This window comes from Barbus barbus (assembly GCF_936440315.1).
Source record: "Barbus barbus genome assembly, chromosome: 16".
NCBI lineage: Eukaryota > Metazoa > Chordata > Actinopteri > Cypriniformes > Cyprinidae > Barbus > Barbus barbus.
This window is the reverse complement of record NC_136744.1, coordinates 11,573,149-11,593,640: the sequence shown is the minus strand read 5'-3', so window position 1 is coordinate 11,593,640 and position 20,492 is coordinate 11,573,149. Positions and strand designations below refer to the sequence as shown.

General features: G+C 37.1%; 1 protein-coding gene across 6 annotated transcripts in view; it reads left to right on the top strand.

The window, feature by feature from the left end:
- LOC306882273 (mitochondrial proton/calcium exchanger protein) overlaps window positions 1–20,492 on the top strand; it is a 27,168-nt gene extending 6,676 nt beyond the window's left edge. Inside the window, exons 2-16 of one of the 6 annotated variants that reach the window (XM_079436789.1) lie at window positions 2,267–2,324; window positions 2,840–3,320; window positions 9,512–9,655; window positions 9,814–9,951; window positions 10,140–10,343; window positions 11,563–11,682; window positions 11,770–11,901; window positions 12,033–12,203; window positions 12,295–12,402; window positions 13,502–13,534; window positions 16,201–16,335; window positions 16,417–16,610; window positions 16,817–16,849; window positions 17,388–17,526; window positions 17,630–20,474. In XM_079436789.1, coding sequence (XP_079292915.1) covers window positions 2,267–2,324; window positions 2,840–3,320; window positions 9,512–9,655; window positions 9,814–9,951; window positions 10,140–10,343; window positions 11,563–11,682; window positions 11,770–11,901; window positions 12,033–12,203; window positions 12,295–12,402; window positions 13,502–13,534; window positions 16,201–16,335; window positions 16,417–16,610; window positions 16,817–16,849; window positions 17,388–17,526; window positions 17,630–17,782 — 2,243 coding nt within the window. In that variant the 3' untranslated portion in view covers window positions 17,783–20,474. Of the gene's footprint in view, window positions 1–2,266; window positions 2,325–2,839; window positions 3,321–9,511; window positions 9,656–9,813; window positions 9,952–10,139; window positions 10,344–11,562; window positions 11,683–11,769; window positions 11,902–12,032; window positions 12,204–12,294; window positions 12,403–13,501; window positions 13,535–16,200; window positions 16,336–16,416; window positions 16,611–16,816; window positions 16,850–17,387; window positions 17,527–17,629 lie in introns of all 6 variants that reach the window. The other 5 variants (XM_079436790.1, XM_079436792.1, XM_079436791.1 and 2 more) reach the window with 5 other exon arrangements.

Here is a 20,492-nt window from a genome sequence, read left to right as displayed (position 1 = left end):
AGTTTCAACTTGATGTTAAGACCAAGAAGTAATGTATTTTGTTGCTGCACATTCCATGACAACAGCATTAGATGATTGCGTAAATTGCATATTGCTTCCTAACACCACTCCATGTGAAAATCTTATCGTGTTATTTAGGTATTAAGTAAGGGTTTTTTAGGTAGTTTGCAAAAACTTTTGAAAAAAGCTTTTATAAAATGTGTTTTTAGGACTGTCAAAGTTAACGTGCTCTTAAAGGGATAGGTCACCCAAAATTACTATTCTGTTATCATGTACTCATTACTTTTTTTTTTACTTTCACATTTACCAAATTTGCTCATATTATATTACTATTTAATTCTACTTTCTAAATACTGATTAACCTGTGATTAGTTGAGTTGTTTTTAAATTTGTCTAAAGTTGTAGCAAATTTGCATATAGTTTTGTGAACAATATAATGTTTATAGATATTATTAGATGCACCATTAACCTTAGAATTATATATATATATAAGTGGTGTGAAAAAGTGTTGGCCCCCTTCCTGATTTTTTTTTTTTGCATGTTTGTCACACTTTCATGTTTCAAATCATCAAACAAATTATAAATTAATCTAGTATTAATATTATTAATCAAAGATAACACAAGTAAACACAACATGCAGTTTTTAAATTGTTTTTTTTTTATCCAAAATCCAAACCCACATGGCCCTGTGTGAAAGTTTTTGCCCCCCACACCCAGGCCTGATTACTACCACACCTGTTCGCAATCAAGAAATCACTTAAATCACTGCCTGTGAAGTGAAGTAGGCCAAAAGATCCTCAAAAGCTACACATCATGTTGAGATCCAAAGAAATTCAGGAACAAATGAGAAAGAAAGTAATTAAGATCTATCAGTCTGGAAAAGGTTATAAAGCCATTTCTAAAGCTTTGGGACTCCAGCAAACCACAGTGAGAGCCATTATCCACAAATGATGAAAACATGGAACAGTGGTGAACCTTCCCAGGAGTGGCCAGCCGACCAAAATTACCCCAAGAGCGCAGCGACGACTCATCCAAGAGGTCACAAAAGACCCCACAACAACATCTAAAGAACTGCAGGCCTCACTTGCCTCAGTTAAGGTCAGTGTTCATGACTCCACCATAAGAAAGAGACTGGGCAAAAATGGCTTGCATGGCAGAGTTCCAAGATGAAAACCGCTGCTGAGCAAAAAGAACAAAGGCTTGTCTCAGTTTTGCCAGAAAACATCTTGATGATCCCCAAGACTTTTGGGAAAATACTCTGTGGACTGACAAGACAAAAGTTGAACTTTTTGGAAGGTGTGTGTCCCATTACATCTGGCTTAAAAGTAACACAGCGTTTCAGAAAAAGAACATCATACCAACAGTAAAATATGGTGGTGGTAGTGTGATGGTCTGGGGCTGTTTTGCTGCTTCAGGACCTGGAAGACTTGCTGTGATAAATGGAACCATGAATTCAGCTGTCTACCAAAAAATCCTGAAGGACAATGTCCGGCCATCTGTTCGTGACCTCAAGCTGAAGCTAACTTGGGTTCTGCAGCAGGACAATGATCCAAAACACACCAGCAAATCCACCTCTGAATGGCTGAAGAAAAACAAAAAGAAGACTTTGGAGTGGCCTAGTCAAAGTCCTGACCTGAATCCTATTGAGATGCTGTGGCATGACCTTAAAAAGGCGGTTCATGCTCAAACCCTCCAATGTGGCTGAATTACAACAATTCTGCCAAGATGAGTGGCCAAAATTCCTCCACAGCGCTGTAACAGACTCATTGAAAGTTATCGCAAACGCTTGATTGCAGTTGTTGCTGCTAAGGGTGGCATCAAAAAGCTAGAAAAAACCTGAATTAAGGTTTGTTGGTGAAAAGTTGAAAGTGTTTTGGATTCCTTCATATGCATACTGTAAGTGCCTCCATTGCTCAGTTTCTGATATAGTTTGATATATCTGGGACCTTGCACACCTTCATTTGTGTGTCCTTTCTCTTGGCAATGGTGATATTTTTCCCTGTCTGTGTATGCAACACTGGCATGGGATCAAGTATTTTCTCTGTCCTTTTCCGTGATCCCGTGCTGGCCTGTATCACTCTCCATGACCCCTTATGTTATTTATATATCATTTGTTTTTGTTTTTTTATCATGCACAGATGTCTGTGCATGGTGTTCCTGTAGCTATTTTACATTACTCTGTTGGTCCATCCTTCTTCATGGTAGTCTCATAAGTGTGCTGTATGTTATCTAATGTTGTATTTTCTTTACTCTGAATCTCTTTCAGGAAAGTTATCAGAAAGCACATGCTTTAACTGCACTGCACTGCGGTTAGCCACGAACAGGTAAATGGAACTGAAAATTAAATAGTATCTGGGTCAGTGACATGATTCTCATTTTTATCTGAATCTATTTGGAGAAAAGTGCAATTCATACATGCTGTGGTAGTTAATACTACCATCCAAATTTAACTTCGAACGGTAGTATTCACTATCAAAATAAAAATTAACTATCATCATGACTGTTTTCAACATTGATAATAATAAATGTTACCTGATCATCAAATCAGCATATTAGATTGATTTCTGACTGGAGTAGTAATAATGGCTGCTGAAAATTCAGTCTCACCAACAAATGAATAAATTACAATTTATAATAAATTACAATAGAACACAATTATATTCAATTGTAATAATATTTCACAATACTGCTATTTTTTTTACTGTTTTTGATCAAATTAATGCAGCCTTGGTGAGCATAAGAGACTTACTTAAAAAATCCTGTCCTTTTTTTTTTATTGTTTCAAATTGGATCTTTATTTAAATATTGTTTAGGCTGATGCATGACGTCTGTTTCTCAGCAGTCCTGGTGTTCTTGGAGGCAGCGTCTGGCCTCATACATCATCTGTCCTGTACCGTGACAATTCATCAGCACTTCAGCGCAGCTTGTCCAGGTCACCTCGTCTGTACTGTGCCATCTTAGTACCTGACCCTGCCCTGCCTATCCACACCCACTCCACATACCCCAGGACGCTAGCCTGGCCACAGACCACCCTAGTCCGGTGGGTACATACTACAGGCCGTCTCCATGATGATTCGAAGGTAGAGCGTTCTTTACGTTCGCTGAAGGATCGGAATAAAAAGCTTGAGGAGGGTGGACCGGTGTACAGCCCGACGGTAGATGCCCAACCTGTGAGACGGACAATACGTCAAGTTGTAATTGATGAGGTGAAGCATTACTATCACGGGTTCCGCCTACTATGGATTGATACGGCTATTACGGTGCGGATGCTCTGGAGGGTGCTGAACGGACACATTCTGTCACGCCGAGAGAGGAGACAGGTAAACACTAGTGCTGTTAAGTGATCTTACAGGTGCATCTCAAAAAATTAGCATATCGTGAAAAAGTTAATTTTTTTTATTGTAACTTATTTCAAAAAGTGAAACTTTCATATATTCTAGATTCATTGCATGTAAAGTAAGTAAAAGTTTTAATTTTGATGATTAGAGCTTACCAGCTCATGAAAGTCAAAAATCCAGTATCTCAAAATATTTGAATATTTCCTAAGATCAATCAAAAAATGGATTTGCCAAATAGAAAAGTTCAAGTTCTTTAAAGTATGTTCATTTATGCACTCAATACTTGGTCGGGGCTCCTTTAGCACAAAAATTCCAGCATCGGTGAGGTGTGGCATGGAAGTGATCAGCCTGTGGCACTATTGAGCCTTCAGCTCGTCTGGATTGTTGGATCAACTGTTTCTCATCTTTCTCTTGAAAATATCCCATAGATTCCATATGGGAATAAAGTCAGGCATGTTGGTGACATCATGGTCAGCAAAGCACTTTGTAGTGTTTTTGGCACTGTGGACAGGTGCTAAAGTCCTTCTGGAAAAGGAAATCAGCATCTCCATAAAGCTTGTCAGCCGATGGAAGCATAAAGTGCTCTAAAATCTCCTGGTAGACGGGTTCATTATCTTTGGACTTAATAAAACACAATGGACCAACACCAGCAGACGTCACGGCACCCCAAATTATCACTGACTTCGGAAACTTCACACTGGACTTCAAGCAGCTTGGATTCTGTGCCTCTCCAGTCTTCCTCTAGACTCCAGACCTTGATTTACAAATGAAATGCAAAATTTACTTTTATCTGAAAAGAGGACTTTGGACCACTGAGCAACAGTCCAGTTCTTTTTCTCCTTAGCCCAGGTAAGATGCTTCTGACGATGTTTCTGTTTCAGAAGTGGCTTGGTAGCCCTTTTCCTGAAGACGTCTGAGCGTGGTGACTCTTGATGCACTGACTCCAGCTTCAGTTCACTCCTTGTGAAGCTTGGAGGGCTTTGCTTGACAGTATTCTCAAGCTTGCGGTCATCCCTCTTGCTTGGGCACCTTTTCCTACTCAATTTCTTCCTTCCAGTCAATTTTACATTTAATATGCTTTGATACAGCACTCAGCCACCCCTTTCAGTAATGACCTTCTTTGACTTACCCTCTTTGTGGAGGGTGTTAATGATTGTCTTCTTGACCACTGCCAAGTCAGCAGTCTTCCCCATTATCGTGGCTTCAAAGAATAAGAGATACCCGGAATTTATACTGTAGTTATGGTCATTTAATGAAGCTCAAATGTAAATATTCTAATATTTTGAGATACTGGATTTTTGACTTTCAGCTTTAAGCTCTAATCATCAAAATTAAAACAAAAAACTTTTGAAATGTTTTACTTTACATGTAATGAATCTAGAATATATGAAAGTTTAACTTTTTAACTTAACAAATGTTACAATAAAAAAACTTTTTTCACGATATTCTAATTTTTTGAGAGCACCTGTACCATGATGTGGCGATTTAATTAATCTAATTAATTGCAAATTAATCACACATCAAATTTTGCTGAGTAATAACCCCATTTACAGCCATTATTTGGGTCAAATTAGAAAATCATCAAATAGACATTACAAAAAGTAGCTAAAGAAAAAAAAAAAATTCTTTTTTTTAATTTTTGTGAACGGTCCCTTTTAGTTAGTTTTTTTTTATTCATATGGATTTTTTTTTATTAAAAAAAATATATATTAATATGGAAAAAAGTACATTATTTTTTTAATGAAATTATACTCTAAATATGAAACTAAAACTAAACACCTGCTAGTAGGTGGCAGTAAATGTTTTACTGAATAAGTCATTGTGCCCTATTTTAACAATCTTAGCGGATAGTCTGAAGCGCATGAAGCAGGTTAATTTAGCGCGTGTCCGAATCCACTTTTGCTGGTGTAACAACAGAAAAAACGGTTGGCGCGCAAGGCAAATGTTCCAAAAGTACCCATTCTCTTAATGAGTCATGGGTGTGTTTTGGGCATAACGTGCAATAAACCAATCAGAGTCTCATCTCCCATTCCCTTTAAAAGTCAGTTGCGCTTGCACCATTGCAGATTCGCTATTTACATGGTGGAATTTGCAAGAGCAAATGACATCCATTATTACACACAGGCATTTTTATCTTTATGTCCACAATAATTATCTTTTGCATTGCGCCAGGTGTGTGATAGGGCTCACTGAATCATTCATTTCTTATTATTATTATTCACCCATCATTATTATTAGGTGGAAATAATGGAAATATTATTTCATCGTATGTGTAAATATACTTGGCCAATAAAGCTCATACTGATTCTGATTTCGATACGTTTAAACAGCTGATTCGTTCAGAAGTGAAGTAAATGGCTCGAGTTGGTAGGACTGAACCTTCCCAATCAATATTTATCTGTTCTGATAAGTTTGATAAATAACTGTACCCTGACTCCTGAAAGTTGCGTAGCAGCCAGCCAGTCAGATTAGAACTGCCAATGCTTAAACAAAAGTTGAACTCTGTTCAAATTTATCGCATGTTAAATTGTTGTCAGTGTGAATGTTCCTCAAGGCCAAGACCACCTTAATAACCTTATCCTTAAAGAGTCAATGATAACATGATTGCATTGAGATTTGGTAATCTTAAAGTAGACATCAGACACCTTTGTCCTTTATTGCAATACTCTATAAGTAGATTTATGAAATGTTAGTATTTGTTAGCCCATGCCTGTCATTGCCCGATGGATTTAACCCAGTGTAATGTAATTAAGTTGTGCATAGTAGGATTTGCGGTGGGTGGTTAGCATTCTTCGTAGTTTAATCCCAGTCCTATAAAGTCTGACTGGATCTCTTCTGTAGCTTAATGATTTAAATTAGTGCCATGCTGAGTCTTCATGGACCAGCCATTAGAGATCACCCTGTAAGTCAGGAGTCCAGGGGAAGACCCAAGACACTTTAACTAGCTCACATGGGATTCCTTTAGGATAAAAACTCCATTAAGTCCAATTTAACAACTCTTTTATATAAGATGAAATACTTCCAATACTTAAATTTCAGTACTATGCAAAACATTCCAAGCATCCTTTTCTAGGTCTGCAGACATTTACATTAATACACTAATACACCCTTATGATAGTACATTTTGAAGTGCTCTGCTTTTGTAATTTTGAGATCAGAAGAAAATAACATGGCCAAACAGTTCAGGAGTTTTATCTCATTAACTCCTTCAATCAATGGTCTTCCTATTCTTTTCTTCTTCCTATCTCTTTCTTGTAGTTTGATGATTGATAGATCAGTATGGCTCACATTGACACACAGTTGTTCACTAGCCCAGGCTGACTCCTGTGATGTCTAGCTAAGAAATGCTATCTTAGGTCAGAAGTAAAAGAGAGGTTAGTTGAGGTCTTGTACATTAGCTTTATATTACCTTTATTAAGCGATTGAATTTGTAACTTCTGGCAACATTTCTGGCAAAACATGTTTACATAGTTCAGTAAGAAACCACCAAGAACATCCCATCAGTCACAGCACCAACCCCAAACCTGGTAGTGTAAATACAAGGTTACTGTTCTTTTTGTATTATATTTGAGTTTTCAAGCACACAGCTGATTGCAGCTATCACACGTATTACATGATCATCTCTGCTAGCATAGTGCTAATACCTTCTCAGCCTCAAATTCTCAGACAGTTACGTGACTCAGCCTGTTGTAAAGTGACACTTTAGTGACGCATATAATCTATAACCGTTGGAGGCCTCCATTGCGTTCTTAGCCAGTACGTACTGGAAATTGCTCAGGCTTTGTGTCACAGGCCACTCTGTCACTGTCTCAGAATGAACTGTCCGTCCTTGGGTTGCTAGGATATTAATGCCCAACATTATCCACTACAATACTCCTATCATTTCTCCACAGTCATGGCAATAGTACTGAGAAGAGTGATGTTTGGTTTTACTCTGGTGACAGTTACATGAAGCCACAGAGATAAAAACACCCCCTTAAATTGAATGTTCTGGCAAACATTTCGAAAACATTTGCTGCAAGCAATCATTGTAAACATTATGTTGGTATGGTGTTATCTTATGAACTTGTTTGTAGGTCTGCACAATTTATAGTCTGATATAATTGTTCTGTCAAATTATATCAGACTATATATCAGTATGCCCATAAAAATATAGTAATAATAATAAAAAATTATATTTATTATTATTATTATTATTATTATTATTATTATTACTGACACTACTAAATTTACATTAAACAAAATAATAAGTATTGCTGTTTTATAGTATTAATTGTATATTGTCTATTAGGTTAAATATTATAATGAAATATATTGTTATACAAATTTATAAATTAAACATACAAATAATAATTTTATTATTTATGGCTGTATTCATTTCTTTATTTTTAAACGTTAAGTAAAAAGCTTTTGTTGTTGTTTTGTTTTGCACAGGCAAGCACTATTCACATTTTCTTCAGAAAATCAATTTACTAACTGAAAACAAGCAAAAATCACATTATTGCCTTCCTAAAGCCTTGGGAGATTTTTTTCACAGCTTTTGGTCCAAAAACATCTACAGCTTGTATAACACTCATGTTTAGGTAGTCATGGTTAGCTGTTATCAAGAGTTCACTGAGGATTTCTTTATGTTGTGAGCTCTGTCAACATTAGCATTGCGAGGTATGCTAATGCCTCTGACTCAGCTAGCATCTGTCGCACCTCACTCTCGCTATTCTTCTGACCTGCTTCATCCTTAATCCTGCCTATTCACAACACAGCGTGGGTTCCTTTAGCTTTTGATGTCAGTCATCAACCCCCTTCCCAAGCCCTCTGTCCTGCTCTCTCCCGGCCACTTCCTTTGGAATGCCTTCCCTCTCCATCCCACTCACTCGTCCCTGAATATTTCACACTCCAGGCCTCCCTGTTTTCCTCCTCTCTCCCCCTTGCTCTCTCTCTTTCTCTCTCTTTCTCTCTCTCTCTCTTTCTCTCTCTTTCTCTCTCTTTCTCTCTCTTTCTTTCTCTCTCTCTCTCTCTCTCTCTCTCTCTCTCTCTCTCTCTCTCTCTCTCTCTCTCTGCCTGTGGTGATATACATGCCAATGGGCCAAACACAATGGCTCTTTTCAGGCCTGCCTGGTTTAAATTCTTCACTATAGGACCGTTGACACACAGGTTGAATAAGGGGAGCAGGGACCCCTCTTATAAAGCTGAAGCTCCTTTGTTATCTAACCTCTCATTTTCTGAATTCATCATGCTTCATCAACTATATATTATATATGGAGTGATTCAGAAAGTCAGTTCTTGCCATGGGGAGTTATCTGCTCGCTCACATTTTAGATCTATATTTTCTTGTTTTTTTTCTTTTGTTTTGGTTTTTATTTTATTTCATGTTATTGTATTATATATTATTACCTTGTGTCTCCGAGCTGTCCTTTTTAACTTTTTTTTTTTTTTTCTTTTTTCACTTTAAAGGAGGAGTGAATCATACATAAAAGCATCTAGGTTATGTTTGACAAAAATAAATAAATAAATACAATTGGATGTTAGGGTTAGCATTAATATTTTTAGGACCATTTATATTTTTAATAATTTTTAAAATCCTATAATTGTTCTGGTGATTCTCATTTATGTAAAAAAAAAAAAGTATTTTTTAAAATAATTATATTATTATTTAAAAAAAATCATACATTTAATGCAGTTTATCAAACATGATTTATAAGTGCTTTATAATTTAACTTTTGTATGACAATGTTTTTTTTTACACTAATTAAAATTGATGGACATGTTAAATGTCCTTAACGCTCATGAAAATAATGTTGCAATGTAGAAAATAAATTAAGCAAAATCTTTTTAGGCAAAATAATCTTATTTCTTTTGATTTTGGGGTGAAATAGGAACAGAATATGATGTTCTTTACCCAAACAGTAGATAGGAAAAGTTTTAGAGCGAACTCTTGACTCTGTGATTCTTTTCACCTCCCAGCAGGATTTGAGCTCTAATTTTACTCTCTTATGTAGTCCTGACAGAGCAGATCACCGTTTAGAGTATGTTTGTAGCGCTTCATGACAGGGATTTCAGGGGTTTTACTTAATTTTTAGTTCTAGAGATTGTATTTACACCACTGATCAATAATTTTATTTTATCACCAAAGCAGCAATCTGCTGACATCACTGCCTGTGTCATTTTAATTGCAGTTCCTGAGGACGTGTGCAGATGTCTTCCGACTTCTGCCCTTTCTGGTCTTTATCATCGTCCCATTTATGGAGTTTCTGCTTCCTGTTGCACTGAAACTTTTCCCTAACATGTTGCCGTCCACCTTTGAGACACAGTCCAAAAAGGTATGCTGAGCTTTTGAGTTTTAATCTGTAAAGACTTTAATTGGATTTCTGTCCTAGTCACACATCTCATGCATCTACTTTTACAATACTTGTACCAAACCTATTTGACCACGGATGATATATCTCTTTCACACACTGTCGTTGTTTGTGTTTTGCAGGAGGAAAGACTAAAGAAGGAGCTGAGAGTGAAGTTAGAGATGGCCAAGTTCTTGCAGGACACAATCGAGGAGATTGCATTAAGAAACAAAGCAGCCAAAGGCAACGTGACCGAGGAGTTCTCCACTTTCTTTCAGAAGGTAGATCATAGTCACACTTGCTCAGAACTTGTCCTGAAAAAAACAACACTACTACTTCTCCAAGTGATTCAAAACACAGCGCTGTATTGCCCCCATGTGGTGATGCTTATGAATGCTTACTAAGCACCATGAATGAGAGCTTTTTTTGAATGAGAACTCTCTATCTTCCCCTTTCTCTTCCTGCTCAGATCCGTGACTCTGGAGAGATACCCAGTAATGAGCAGATCATGCGTTTCTCTAAGCTGTTTGAGGATGAACTGACCTTAGATAACCTGACACGGCCGCAGCTGGTGGCTCTGTGCAAGCTGCTGGAGTTGCAGTCCATCGGCACCAACAATTTCTTGCGCTTTCAGCTCATCATGAAACTCAGAGCCATCCGTGCAGATGACAAGGTTAGAACCTGTTTTTACTCAAATGAGTCTTGTTTATAACCATAGACTGTAAAAAAAGATGGACGACGCACCTTCACTCACTTCCATTGAAGAAAAGTGAAGCCGCCATTGTCCCAATAGGGCACGGCCATATTGCACTGATTTGGGACCAGAGTCTGCACAGTAGAGAGCGAAGTGGAGCCACGTCCCGCACACACTCCCGCCGAGTCGATCGCAAGCACACACCCCTGACCCTTTTTAAATTAGCCTGTACTACTCCAATTTTTGTCTGCTGCTTGCCGTATAAGAGGCGTGTGTTAAAATAAGGTAAATACAACTGCAATCTCTTCCTGAAAATCCTGAAAAGGTTTGTTAGCACCTCAGTTCACATCATGACGTCATATCATTTTTATTTTTTTTTATTAATTGAAAATGGAATACTTGTCCAAGTTAGATTCTACAGCATAATATGCAGTTTTCAGTTTAATTGTCCAATTTTTTTAATCGTTTTGAAAGAAGTATCTTCGCTCAACAAGTCTTCATATTTGATCAAAAATATAGTGATATTATATTGATATTTTTACAATAAGAAACGTTTCTAATGTTAAATCTTATATATTAAAATAGTAAAAATTTATAAATTATATAGTAAAATGTGTATATTTTATATGTATTTAATATATTAATATATGTTCATATTTATTACTGTGATGACAGATGAATTTCCAGCACCATTACTCTAGTCTTCAGTGTCTCGGGATTTTTCAGAAATTATTCTAATGTGCTAATTTGCTGTGCAAGAAACAGTTTTTATTATCAAAATTGAAAACAGTTGTGCTTCTTAAAATTGTTGTGACACGTATTCCAAAATAGAAAGTTCTAAAGAACAGCATTTATTTGAAGTAGAAACCTTTTGTGGCATTTAAAATGTCTTTACTGTGTCTTTTGATCAAATGAATACATCTTTGCTGATTAAAATGATAAATGGTATTGTATATACTTATATTTATTCAACACCAGTTTACAGTGAACACAGCTGTTAAAAAACACATGTATCCAGTGTATAAGAATTCAGAGCAAATTACAATTATCATGAATTTCTATATGCATTTCTATGAATTGAATTTCTCAGAATTTCATGAACTTTCAATTAGAAACTTTCTAAATCAAAATTTCATGATTCCTATCAAGAATCATGATTCCTAGCTGATTTCTTTGCGTGTGTGTGTGTGATTGACAGATGATAGCAGAGGAAGGAGTGGACAGTCTGAATGTGAATGAGCTGCAGGCAGCATGTCGTGTGAGAGGGATGAGAGCTCTGGGTGTGACGGAGGAGAGACTCAGAGAGCAGCTTAAACAGGTAACACATGCTGCACTTTCCTTTACAATGATTACTTCCTAGTAGTACGTCTTCTCATCATGTATTTCACATTTCTGATCATGTCAGTGGTTGGAGCTTCACCTCAATCAGCACATCCCCACATCTCTGCTGCTGCTGTCCCGAGCTATGTTCCTGCCAGACACGCTGTCCCCTGCGGATCAGCTTAAAACCACACTACAGAACCTGCCAGAGATTGTGGTATGTACTGCACAGTGTATAATATTTACAGTAAATGTAGGTTAATAAATAAATGTATAGTTGTATACATGTAGCAAGTTCTTTTTTTGTGTGTGTAATGACAGTGTGTTGTTTTTTTTGTACTTTCACAGACTAAAGAGGCGCAGGTGAAGGTGGCAGAGCTGGACTTCTCTAAAGTGGATAACAAAACCAAGCTGGAGGCCACGCTTCAGGAAGAGGCAGCTATCCGGCAGGAAAACAGAGAGCGGGAGCTGGAGAGACTGGCTGATGCTGCAGAGAAAGAAAAGGAGCAGGCTGCGCGGGTCATTAGTCACTTTCAGTCTGACAGTGATTCCTGCGTCATACCGGTAGTACAGTTGAAATGTTCATGGAAGGTTTTATATGTGTTTCCAGGAGGCTGAGGTGGTGGAGTTGGAAGCAGAACATGCGCTCTCCAGTGTAGATGTGGCCATCCATTCAGAAACACTACGAGATACTGCACCGGTGCTGGAGGGTATTAAGGTAAGACAATCTCATACACACACACACAGACACACACACAAGAGGTGAACAGAACGTTTTCTCACTTAAATATATATTAACTCTGAAGATGTATGAAATATCCTTTATTGAATATTGTCAACAAGAAATAAAATCATATATGAGAATATTAATATGAACACGACACAAATTTCCTGACATTTGTGAGGAACTTAAATGTGCATTACAGTTCAAAATTTGGGGTCAGTAGTTTTTTTTTTTTTTTTTTTCATTAATTTTTTTTTGTAAAGAAATTATTTCTGTTTAGAAATGCATTAAATTAAATTAATCAAAATTGACAATGAAGTCATTTATAATGTTCAAGAAGTGCTGTTCTTTTGCACTTTGTGTTCATAAAAGAATTCTGAGAAAAAAAAAAAAAAAGTGTCTTGGTTTCTGCAAAAAATATCAAGCAGAACAACTGTTTTCAACATTGATAATAAGAAATGTTTTTGAGGACCAAATATGCAAATTAGAATGAGGAATAAATTACTTTTCAAAATATATAAAATAGAAAGCAGTCATTATAAATTGGAAAAATCTTTGACAGTATTACTGTTTTTAATGTGTTTTTGATCAAATAAAGGCTACCATGGTGAGCGTGAGACCACTTTAAAAAGCAATTTTAAAAAATCTTACTGACCCCAAACTTTTGAAACAATAGTGTACATTACTGATATTCTGTCAAGCATTATAAAATAGTATTTGTTAATGAGTAATGAAAGCTATTTTAAAGTGTTTTATAACCCTTTTTAAGGCAAGTCACTCAGCCAATCTTGGCAATGCCTTCAGTCAGCTATTTTCTCTCGTGGTTATAAACATGAAAGTATAAGTCCATTCTGCTTGAATTGGGAAAATATGAAATGCTGTTGAATGTGTCGATATACTTGTTAATACATAAAATGGTATTGTAGTACAAGTTTAAGTTTCTTTAGCTAAAATCATTCAAATAAAATGGTCCAGATAATTCACTTGTTTGACTTGATTGTGTTGTAGAACAGGATCTTGTTCATTCATGTCACAGGAAATGCTCTTTCTCTGTTTTTGTGTTGCGTATCATTTTGCGTGTTTATTTCTTCAGTTCGAGCAGTGGCAGAGGTATCTGCGCATTCAGGTTAGATGCTGAACTGCTCTCCATCTGGAGATCACCACACTGATGCTCTGCTCTCCTAGTCACTGTACTGCTTACTTTCCCCACATTTGCAATAATCAAAGCTTTTCAACTAGAGTTAGACTTGTTTTTAGCATAACAGGCACAAAAGAATTACTGCATCATATGATATTTTAGTATATTGTGTATATAATGTGATGCATAATATTATGCGAATACAGTGATTTGACAGAGCAGAAGTTTTTCGTGTGGTTTTACCGGCATCCTCCTTTCCACTTCACCCCAACACTCTATTCCTTTGAGTATGTGTCTGTAGCACATTGCATATGAAACATGCAGCAAATCCTCATGGTTGTTTGTTTTATGTTGCTCAGAGACCCACTGAATTAGCCCTACAATGTGTTTCAGTTGGTTTTAGTGACCTTTCTGTAGTCACCTTTGTTGTATGGAAGACCTTCCTTTCCTCTGACTCATCCTCTTATAAAAGAGCAACCTCTTTATCTTTTTACATCAGAGTTGGGGAGTAACTTATACACTTTTCAGAAGTGTGATGGTAATTCAACTGTTCTCAAACTAGCATCACTTTTACAGTAAGTTACACATCCATTCAAAAGTTAAGGGACAATAAGATGTAGCTTGACAAAGCATTACATAGATAATTTCATTACATTGTCATCTTGCAACAGAGCAAGCTGAGACTTTAGCTTAAATCATGAGTACCTTGAACATTAGTTAGTATAGTGGAGTCATCCTACAGTGACAAGACCTTGGAATAGATTATATTATTTAGTGGGGTTTTTTTTGGAAAAATAACCGAAGCTGATTACATACCGTGCCCTCCATAAGTGTTGGAACAGTAAAGACAAAATTGCTCTGTTGGCTGTGGAGTCAAGACATTTGCAAATATGATTAAAAAGGGAATATGAGACAAAACTACAGAATGTCACATTTTATTATTAGCCGTTTCAACACATGTTTTACCAAATAAAAAGAACAGCACTTTTAGAGTTCATCCCACTCATTGATGTGAGCATAAGTATTGGGACAGTTGAACATAAGGCAGATATAAAAGATTAAAAGCTATAGTTGCAGATTCCTTGCGCACAATCACAGCAGTGAGTCTGTGACCCATAGACATCACCAGACTCTTGGTCTCATCCTTTGAAATGCTTTTCCCAGCCTTTAATGCAGCAATTCCAATTATTGTTTGTTTTGTTTCTGCCTTTACTCTCCTCTCCAGCTGGAGAAATTCATGTTCAATCTGATTTAAATCTGGAGATTGATTTGGGCAATCTAGGACTTTCCATTTCTTTGCCCTTATAAGTTCCTTGACTGAACTGGCAGGGTGTTTTGGGTCATTGTCCTGATGCAATATGAAGCACTTCCCAACGAATCTGGTGGCATTTTCTTGAATATTGGTAGGCAAGATGGTTTTGTACCCTTCCAAATTCATTCTGCTACTGTCATCATACATTAAGTCATCAGTAAAGTTGAGAGGGCCTGTTCCAGAGGCAGCCATGCATGCCCATGCCACGACACCACCTCCACCATGCTTTACAGATGAGGCTGTATGCTTGGGATCATTGCAGTTCCCTTTTTTTCTCCACATTTTTGCTTTCCCATAACTTAGATAAAGGTTCATCTTTTTCTCATCGGTCGATAAACACAGTTCCAAAACTCTTCTGGCTCACCTTTGTGCTTTTTTGCAAACTCTAATCTTGCCTTTCTATTTTTGGTGCTGGTCAGAGGTCTGCATCTTGCTGTCTAGCATCTGTAATTCTGTGTCAAAGTCTCCTGAGGACAGTAGATTGTCAGAGCATCACCCCAGCTTTCTGGAAGTTGTTGGTGATTTTTACAGACACGTCTTTTAGGGTTCACAGCTTTTATGATTTGTCTGTCATCAACTACTGTTGCTTTCTCAGCCGATCAGGTTGTTGTTGGTTGCTGGTGTCGCTGGTGGTTTCCAAACTCTTGATTTCTCCATGCCCTTTGTTTTTGCTAGCGCTCTAACTGACTTCCTCTTTTCTTTTAGCATCCAAATTGCTTGCTTTTCTCTCTAAGTCTGCTCCCTCGTCTTTGTGTGTCATCATCGATTGCAAGATTCATAATACAGAAGTAATGGATATAACTAATGCGACACATTCCCTGCTTTTAATATCTGAAGAATTAATGCAACAGGACACAGCTGATCACTTAGAAAGACCTGTGAGGCAACTGTTCCAATACTTATGCTCACATCAGATGAAACTCTAGGGATGAAACTCTAAAAGTGCTAAATATCTTAGCTGGTAAAACATCTGTGTGTTGAATCACCCAATAATAAAATGTGATTTGTATATAAATGTGTCATTCTGTAGTTTTGTCTCATATTCGTCTTTTAATCATATTTGTAAATGTCTTGACTCCACAGCCAACAGAGCAATTTTGTCTTTACTGTTCCAGTACTTTTGGGCACTGTATGTAATTTTCATCCATTTTGTGTATATTTCCACATTAATTGTTTTGTAGATTTTGAAAAATTTTGAAAAAAAAAAAAAAGTTTGCACCTAACCCACACTAAAATGTCACGTCCACCACTGATTCAAAGGTTCCCCAGCACTGTTGTGCATGTATGAAAATGTGTGCGTGTTCCCTAGAGAGTGTTGATGGACACGGTGTTATTTTTCCAGGGAGAGGAGATCACTAAGGAAGAAATTGACATGTTGAGTGATGCCTGCACCAAGCTGAAGGAGCAGAAGAATCTCCTCACCAAAGAGAAAGAGGAGCTGGAGGACCTGAAAGATGATGTGCAGGAGTACAGCGAGGTGTGTACCGTAAACCAACGGTCCATTTTAATTTCTGTTATAAGCTTTTAAACATGTGATATCCACTATGTCTCTCTACAGGACCTGGAGGAGATCAAGCGAGAGCTGTCCAAAACAGGACAGGAGAAAGTGGTGGAGGAGTCTAAAGCAAGCCAACGTCTGTCGAAGCGGGTCAACCGCATGATTGGCAGAATGGATAAGATCGTCACTGAGCTGGAGAAGGACAAGATGGTGCTAGACGGACAGATGGACAGCGGGACCACACCACCAATTGGGTAAGAGTTCTTGATTTGCATGAGTTTGTATGGAATTGGGTTGATTGTTGATGATGGTTTCTGTGTGTGTCATCAGTTATGCATGATGGGATATTGCAATGGACACAGTAAAATGGTGGTGGAAGAACAACCTAACAGGTTGCAAACGCGATCCAAAAGAAAAGGGTTCCCAGTCCAATTAAAAATAATTTTGTTGTTCTTTTTAGATTGTTCTTTGAGAAACATAGTGACTTGCCAAGGTAAGGACAGGAGAGACCTCTCGCCTTTTTTTTTCTTTTTTTTCTCATCAAACGCATTAACTTAAAAATATGGACTAAATGCCATATTTTTTTTTAACCGAATAGGTCTGAGGGGGGTCTGAAGTGTGATTTTTTTTTTTTTTTTTTTTTTTTTTTTTTTTTTTTTTTTAATCCATCAGCATTTAATCCATAATCCTAAATTCTGGTTATTGTGAATGTAATCCGTTTGTGTGATTAGGATTGTGCTGTGAAATCTTGTTCTCAGTGCTGTAAGTATTAGATGGATCACTTATTTTAAGGCCTTTATTTTTGTCTTCTGCAAATAAGGCTTGTATAATTTTAGTCAAAAATTCTTGAAGATTAGTGAATCATTTTCTCATTAATGAACTCTTTCACTCTCGAGCGCTTCTTCTGGGAACCCTGCACGGCTGTCTTGGCATGCGATTGGTTGATCCGTGAACTTACTCGCCCTCCACCATCTTACCCCTTGTGTTATCAAGTAAACATTTCCTGTATGTAGTCTGTTCCTGTCCTACAGGGAGAATCTGATAAGCATCAACGAGCTCATTGCAATCATGAAGCAGATCCAGAACATCCCTGAACACAAGTTGCTCAGCATCACAGATGCACTAGATGAAAACAAAGATGGCAAGATCGACATTGATGATGTCTTAAAGGTAACAACGTGGGACTTGTTTGATCCCTCACTGATTTTCCTTTTCCTGTTTGGTTGGTTTTTATTTTGATGTTGACATTTATCTGGCGATGTGTTTGTGTTAGGTGGTAGAGCTGATCGATAAGGAGGACATTGATATCTCCACTAACCAGGTGGCAGAGATCATGGTGATGCTGCAGAAGGAGGAGAAGCTGGTGGAGAAAGAGAAAGCTAAGGAGAAGGTCGAGAAGGAGCAGGCAGCTAAAATCCAAAACTAGACTTTCCATGTAGGGAATGGAAAAGATCCTGAAACTTTTCAGGTTCATTAATATGTGTTAAGAATCTTCAGAGTGAGACTGAAAGCAGTGCTGACCTCCCATATGGATTCGTGTGTGTATATATAGAACAAAGAACAAACTTTGCTTTGTTCAAGGAAGACTGTTGTATAATGAATGAATTAAAACGTTTATTTATTAATAACATTACAAAAGTAATGCACTATGGAGCCCTACACATGACATACAGGAAAAAAATAGAAATCATGGCCACAAATTAAAAATTTGTTCCCTTGTTTTAGGCAAGTAATCCCCACAGTTGAACTAAATTAAAAGGAGGGAACTAAGTAGTACAATTTAACTAAGAAAGAACAAATTAAGTTGTGTGAACAAATTTTTAATTCATGGCCATCATATTGTTTATTAGTCATGTGCGAGGCACCGAAAATTCAGAGATAAATTTTTGAAAGAAAATGTGTTCATTTATTCACAAAAAGACCCTCTTAAAGGTGAAGTGTGTCATTTCTGGCACAAAACGGACTGTTTGTTTGAGCGGCCTTGTTGAGCTGGACATTAGCGCAACCAATAGCATGAGTTTGGGGTGGAACTATCTTTGTCACAGAAATCGTGCACTTCAGCTATAAGATGCAAAGATTTGTTAACTTTATTATTCTCATAATCGTACACCCTGGCAGTGATGCCATTTCCTGTGATCTGAGGACATCTCCTCTCTTTGCACATCACCTGTCACCATCATTCCATTACTCATCCAGTTTTATTCTGTTGTAGTTGTAGTATTCATGAGATTCTTGAATTTCGCTCAGAAGATGTTGACATGTTTATTCAATAACCAAAGAAGCTTTGTTGCAGATGTTATGCTCCATTTATACTTGTACATACGCATTCAAGCCACCAAGCACTGCGGCTTTATATCACAGCAAAAGTCTGAAGTAGTATTGGGACGTATCCCTTCAGCACTTGAACTTTATTCAGGGCAGAAGATTTTGCACGGACTTGAAGATAGTGGCTTGTGAGACAAATTCAGTTTTTGATGTTTTTTTTTATTTATTTAGCTCCTATCTTGAATTGATTTCAGCATCACATTTACATTGGACAAGGGATTTTGATAACTGAAGGCCACAAAGTAAACTAGAGAGATTATTAACCTGAGAGAACATAGCTATATAAATATGTAACCATTCATCATCGCTAGTATTTGCATTGTATACTAGCAGTAAATATCCGTCTCTGTTAGCTAGCTTGGGTTAATGATAGCTGAAGTGTGTTTGTGTGTGCTGGGAACCTGAAAGGGAAAAGATGGTGGTCAGTGCAGACAGAATCAGGGTACAGCCTACAGTCTCGATGTGACCTGGATCATCCCTCTCTCCTTGCATGGAGAGAGCGGCAGCAGTTGTTCTCATAGCAGAGCACCTACAGTAACTGGAATGTGTCGATTAGCATGAGACTCGCACACTCACTGGAGTCTGGTAGCGTAGTTTCACAGGGCACATATGGCAAGAAATACATCATCTTAACCCTAAACATGTCAGAGTGAGGGACCAGCATGTCTAACCTCAAAACACTGTTCCTGTGCTGTGTCTCAGACAGAGAGTCTGGGTGCCTATTTCACATTGTGTCCCTTAAAAGGATAGTTCACCCAGAAATTAAAGTTAATTATTTTTTCACCCTCATGTCGTAACCTGTATGATTTTTTTATTATGTAGAACACAAAAGTAGATGTTTAGCAGAATGTTCATGCTGCTCTTTTCCATTCAAGAGAAAAAAACTCATAAATGTTTATAACCACATGAGGGTGTGTAAATGTTGACAGAATTTTCATTTTTGGGTGAATTGTCAGTAACTTACCTAGGGGCCCCTAACTACAGTAATGGCATTTAGGCCTTAAAAACATTTTCATGAATTAGTATTAATATACCGTATGATAGAAAAAGTCCATGTTTTTGTTTTTTAGAGCAAGAATTTTATGCTGACGTGTAGTTGCACTATAATTATTGAGAGCTTTATTTTTTTTGCCCATTTTTGCCGTGTTGATCTAGACTCAGGAAGATGCATGTAATGTCTGTTTGCACACTGAGAGATATTTTGAGAAAACGTACACTTCAATTTTTAAAGTGGTAGAGGGGACGAAGTGTGAATATTGTGGAAGGGTATAAAGATACCTTGCTTGTGTTTTGTTTAGCAATTTTAAATTGAGCTTTCAGATTCATTTATAACAGATGGTGCATGTGCACATATAAGTGACCACAGATGGAAGAGAGTAAAGACATTGATGTAATTGCCCTTGGAAACTAATTTACTGCTTAAGCTAATTGAAATATATTTGATGTATTATATATTTTCCCCTTTTAAAGGCCTGTACATTGTGTCTTTCATGATATCTTTTTGACCGTCCTGTATTTTAGAAGGTTCAAAACCTAAATACTGTTACGTTAGTTAACTTGTAGACTAAATAATGGGTAAAAATGAGTGGTATGTGCAAAAAATGTTATTGAAAATCAGTATGACGTAAAATAAGAATTTTATTTTGTTCATACTACATATGTAAATATATCATTTACATATAAGTGGTTCCAAAGTCAAATAAAATTCACTGATCTTTAAGTTGTATACTATTTTTTTTTTCTTTATTTTTGACTCAAATCCATGTGCATGTTCATGTTTCATAAATCTTATTTTTTTGTCTTGCTTTGTC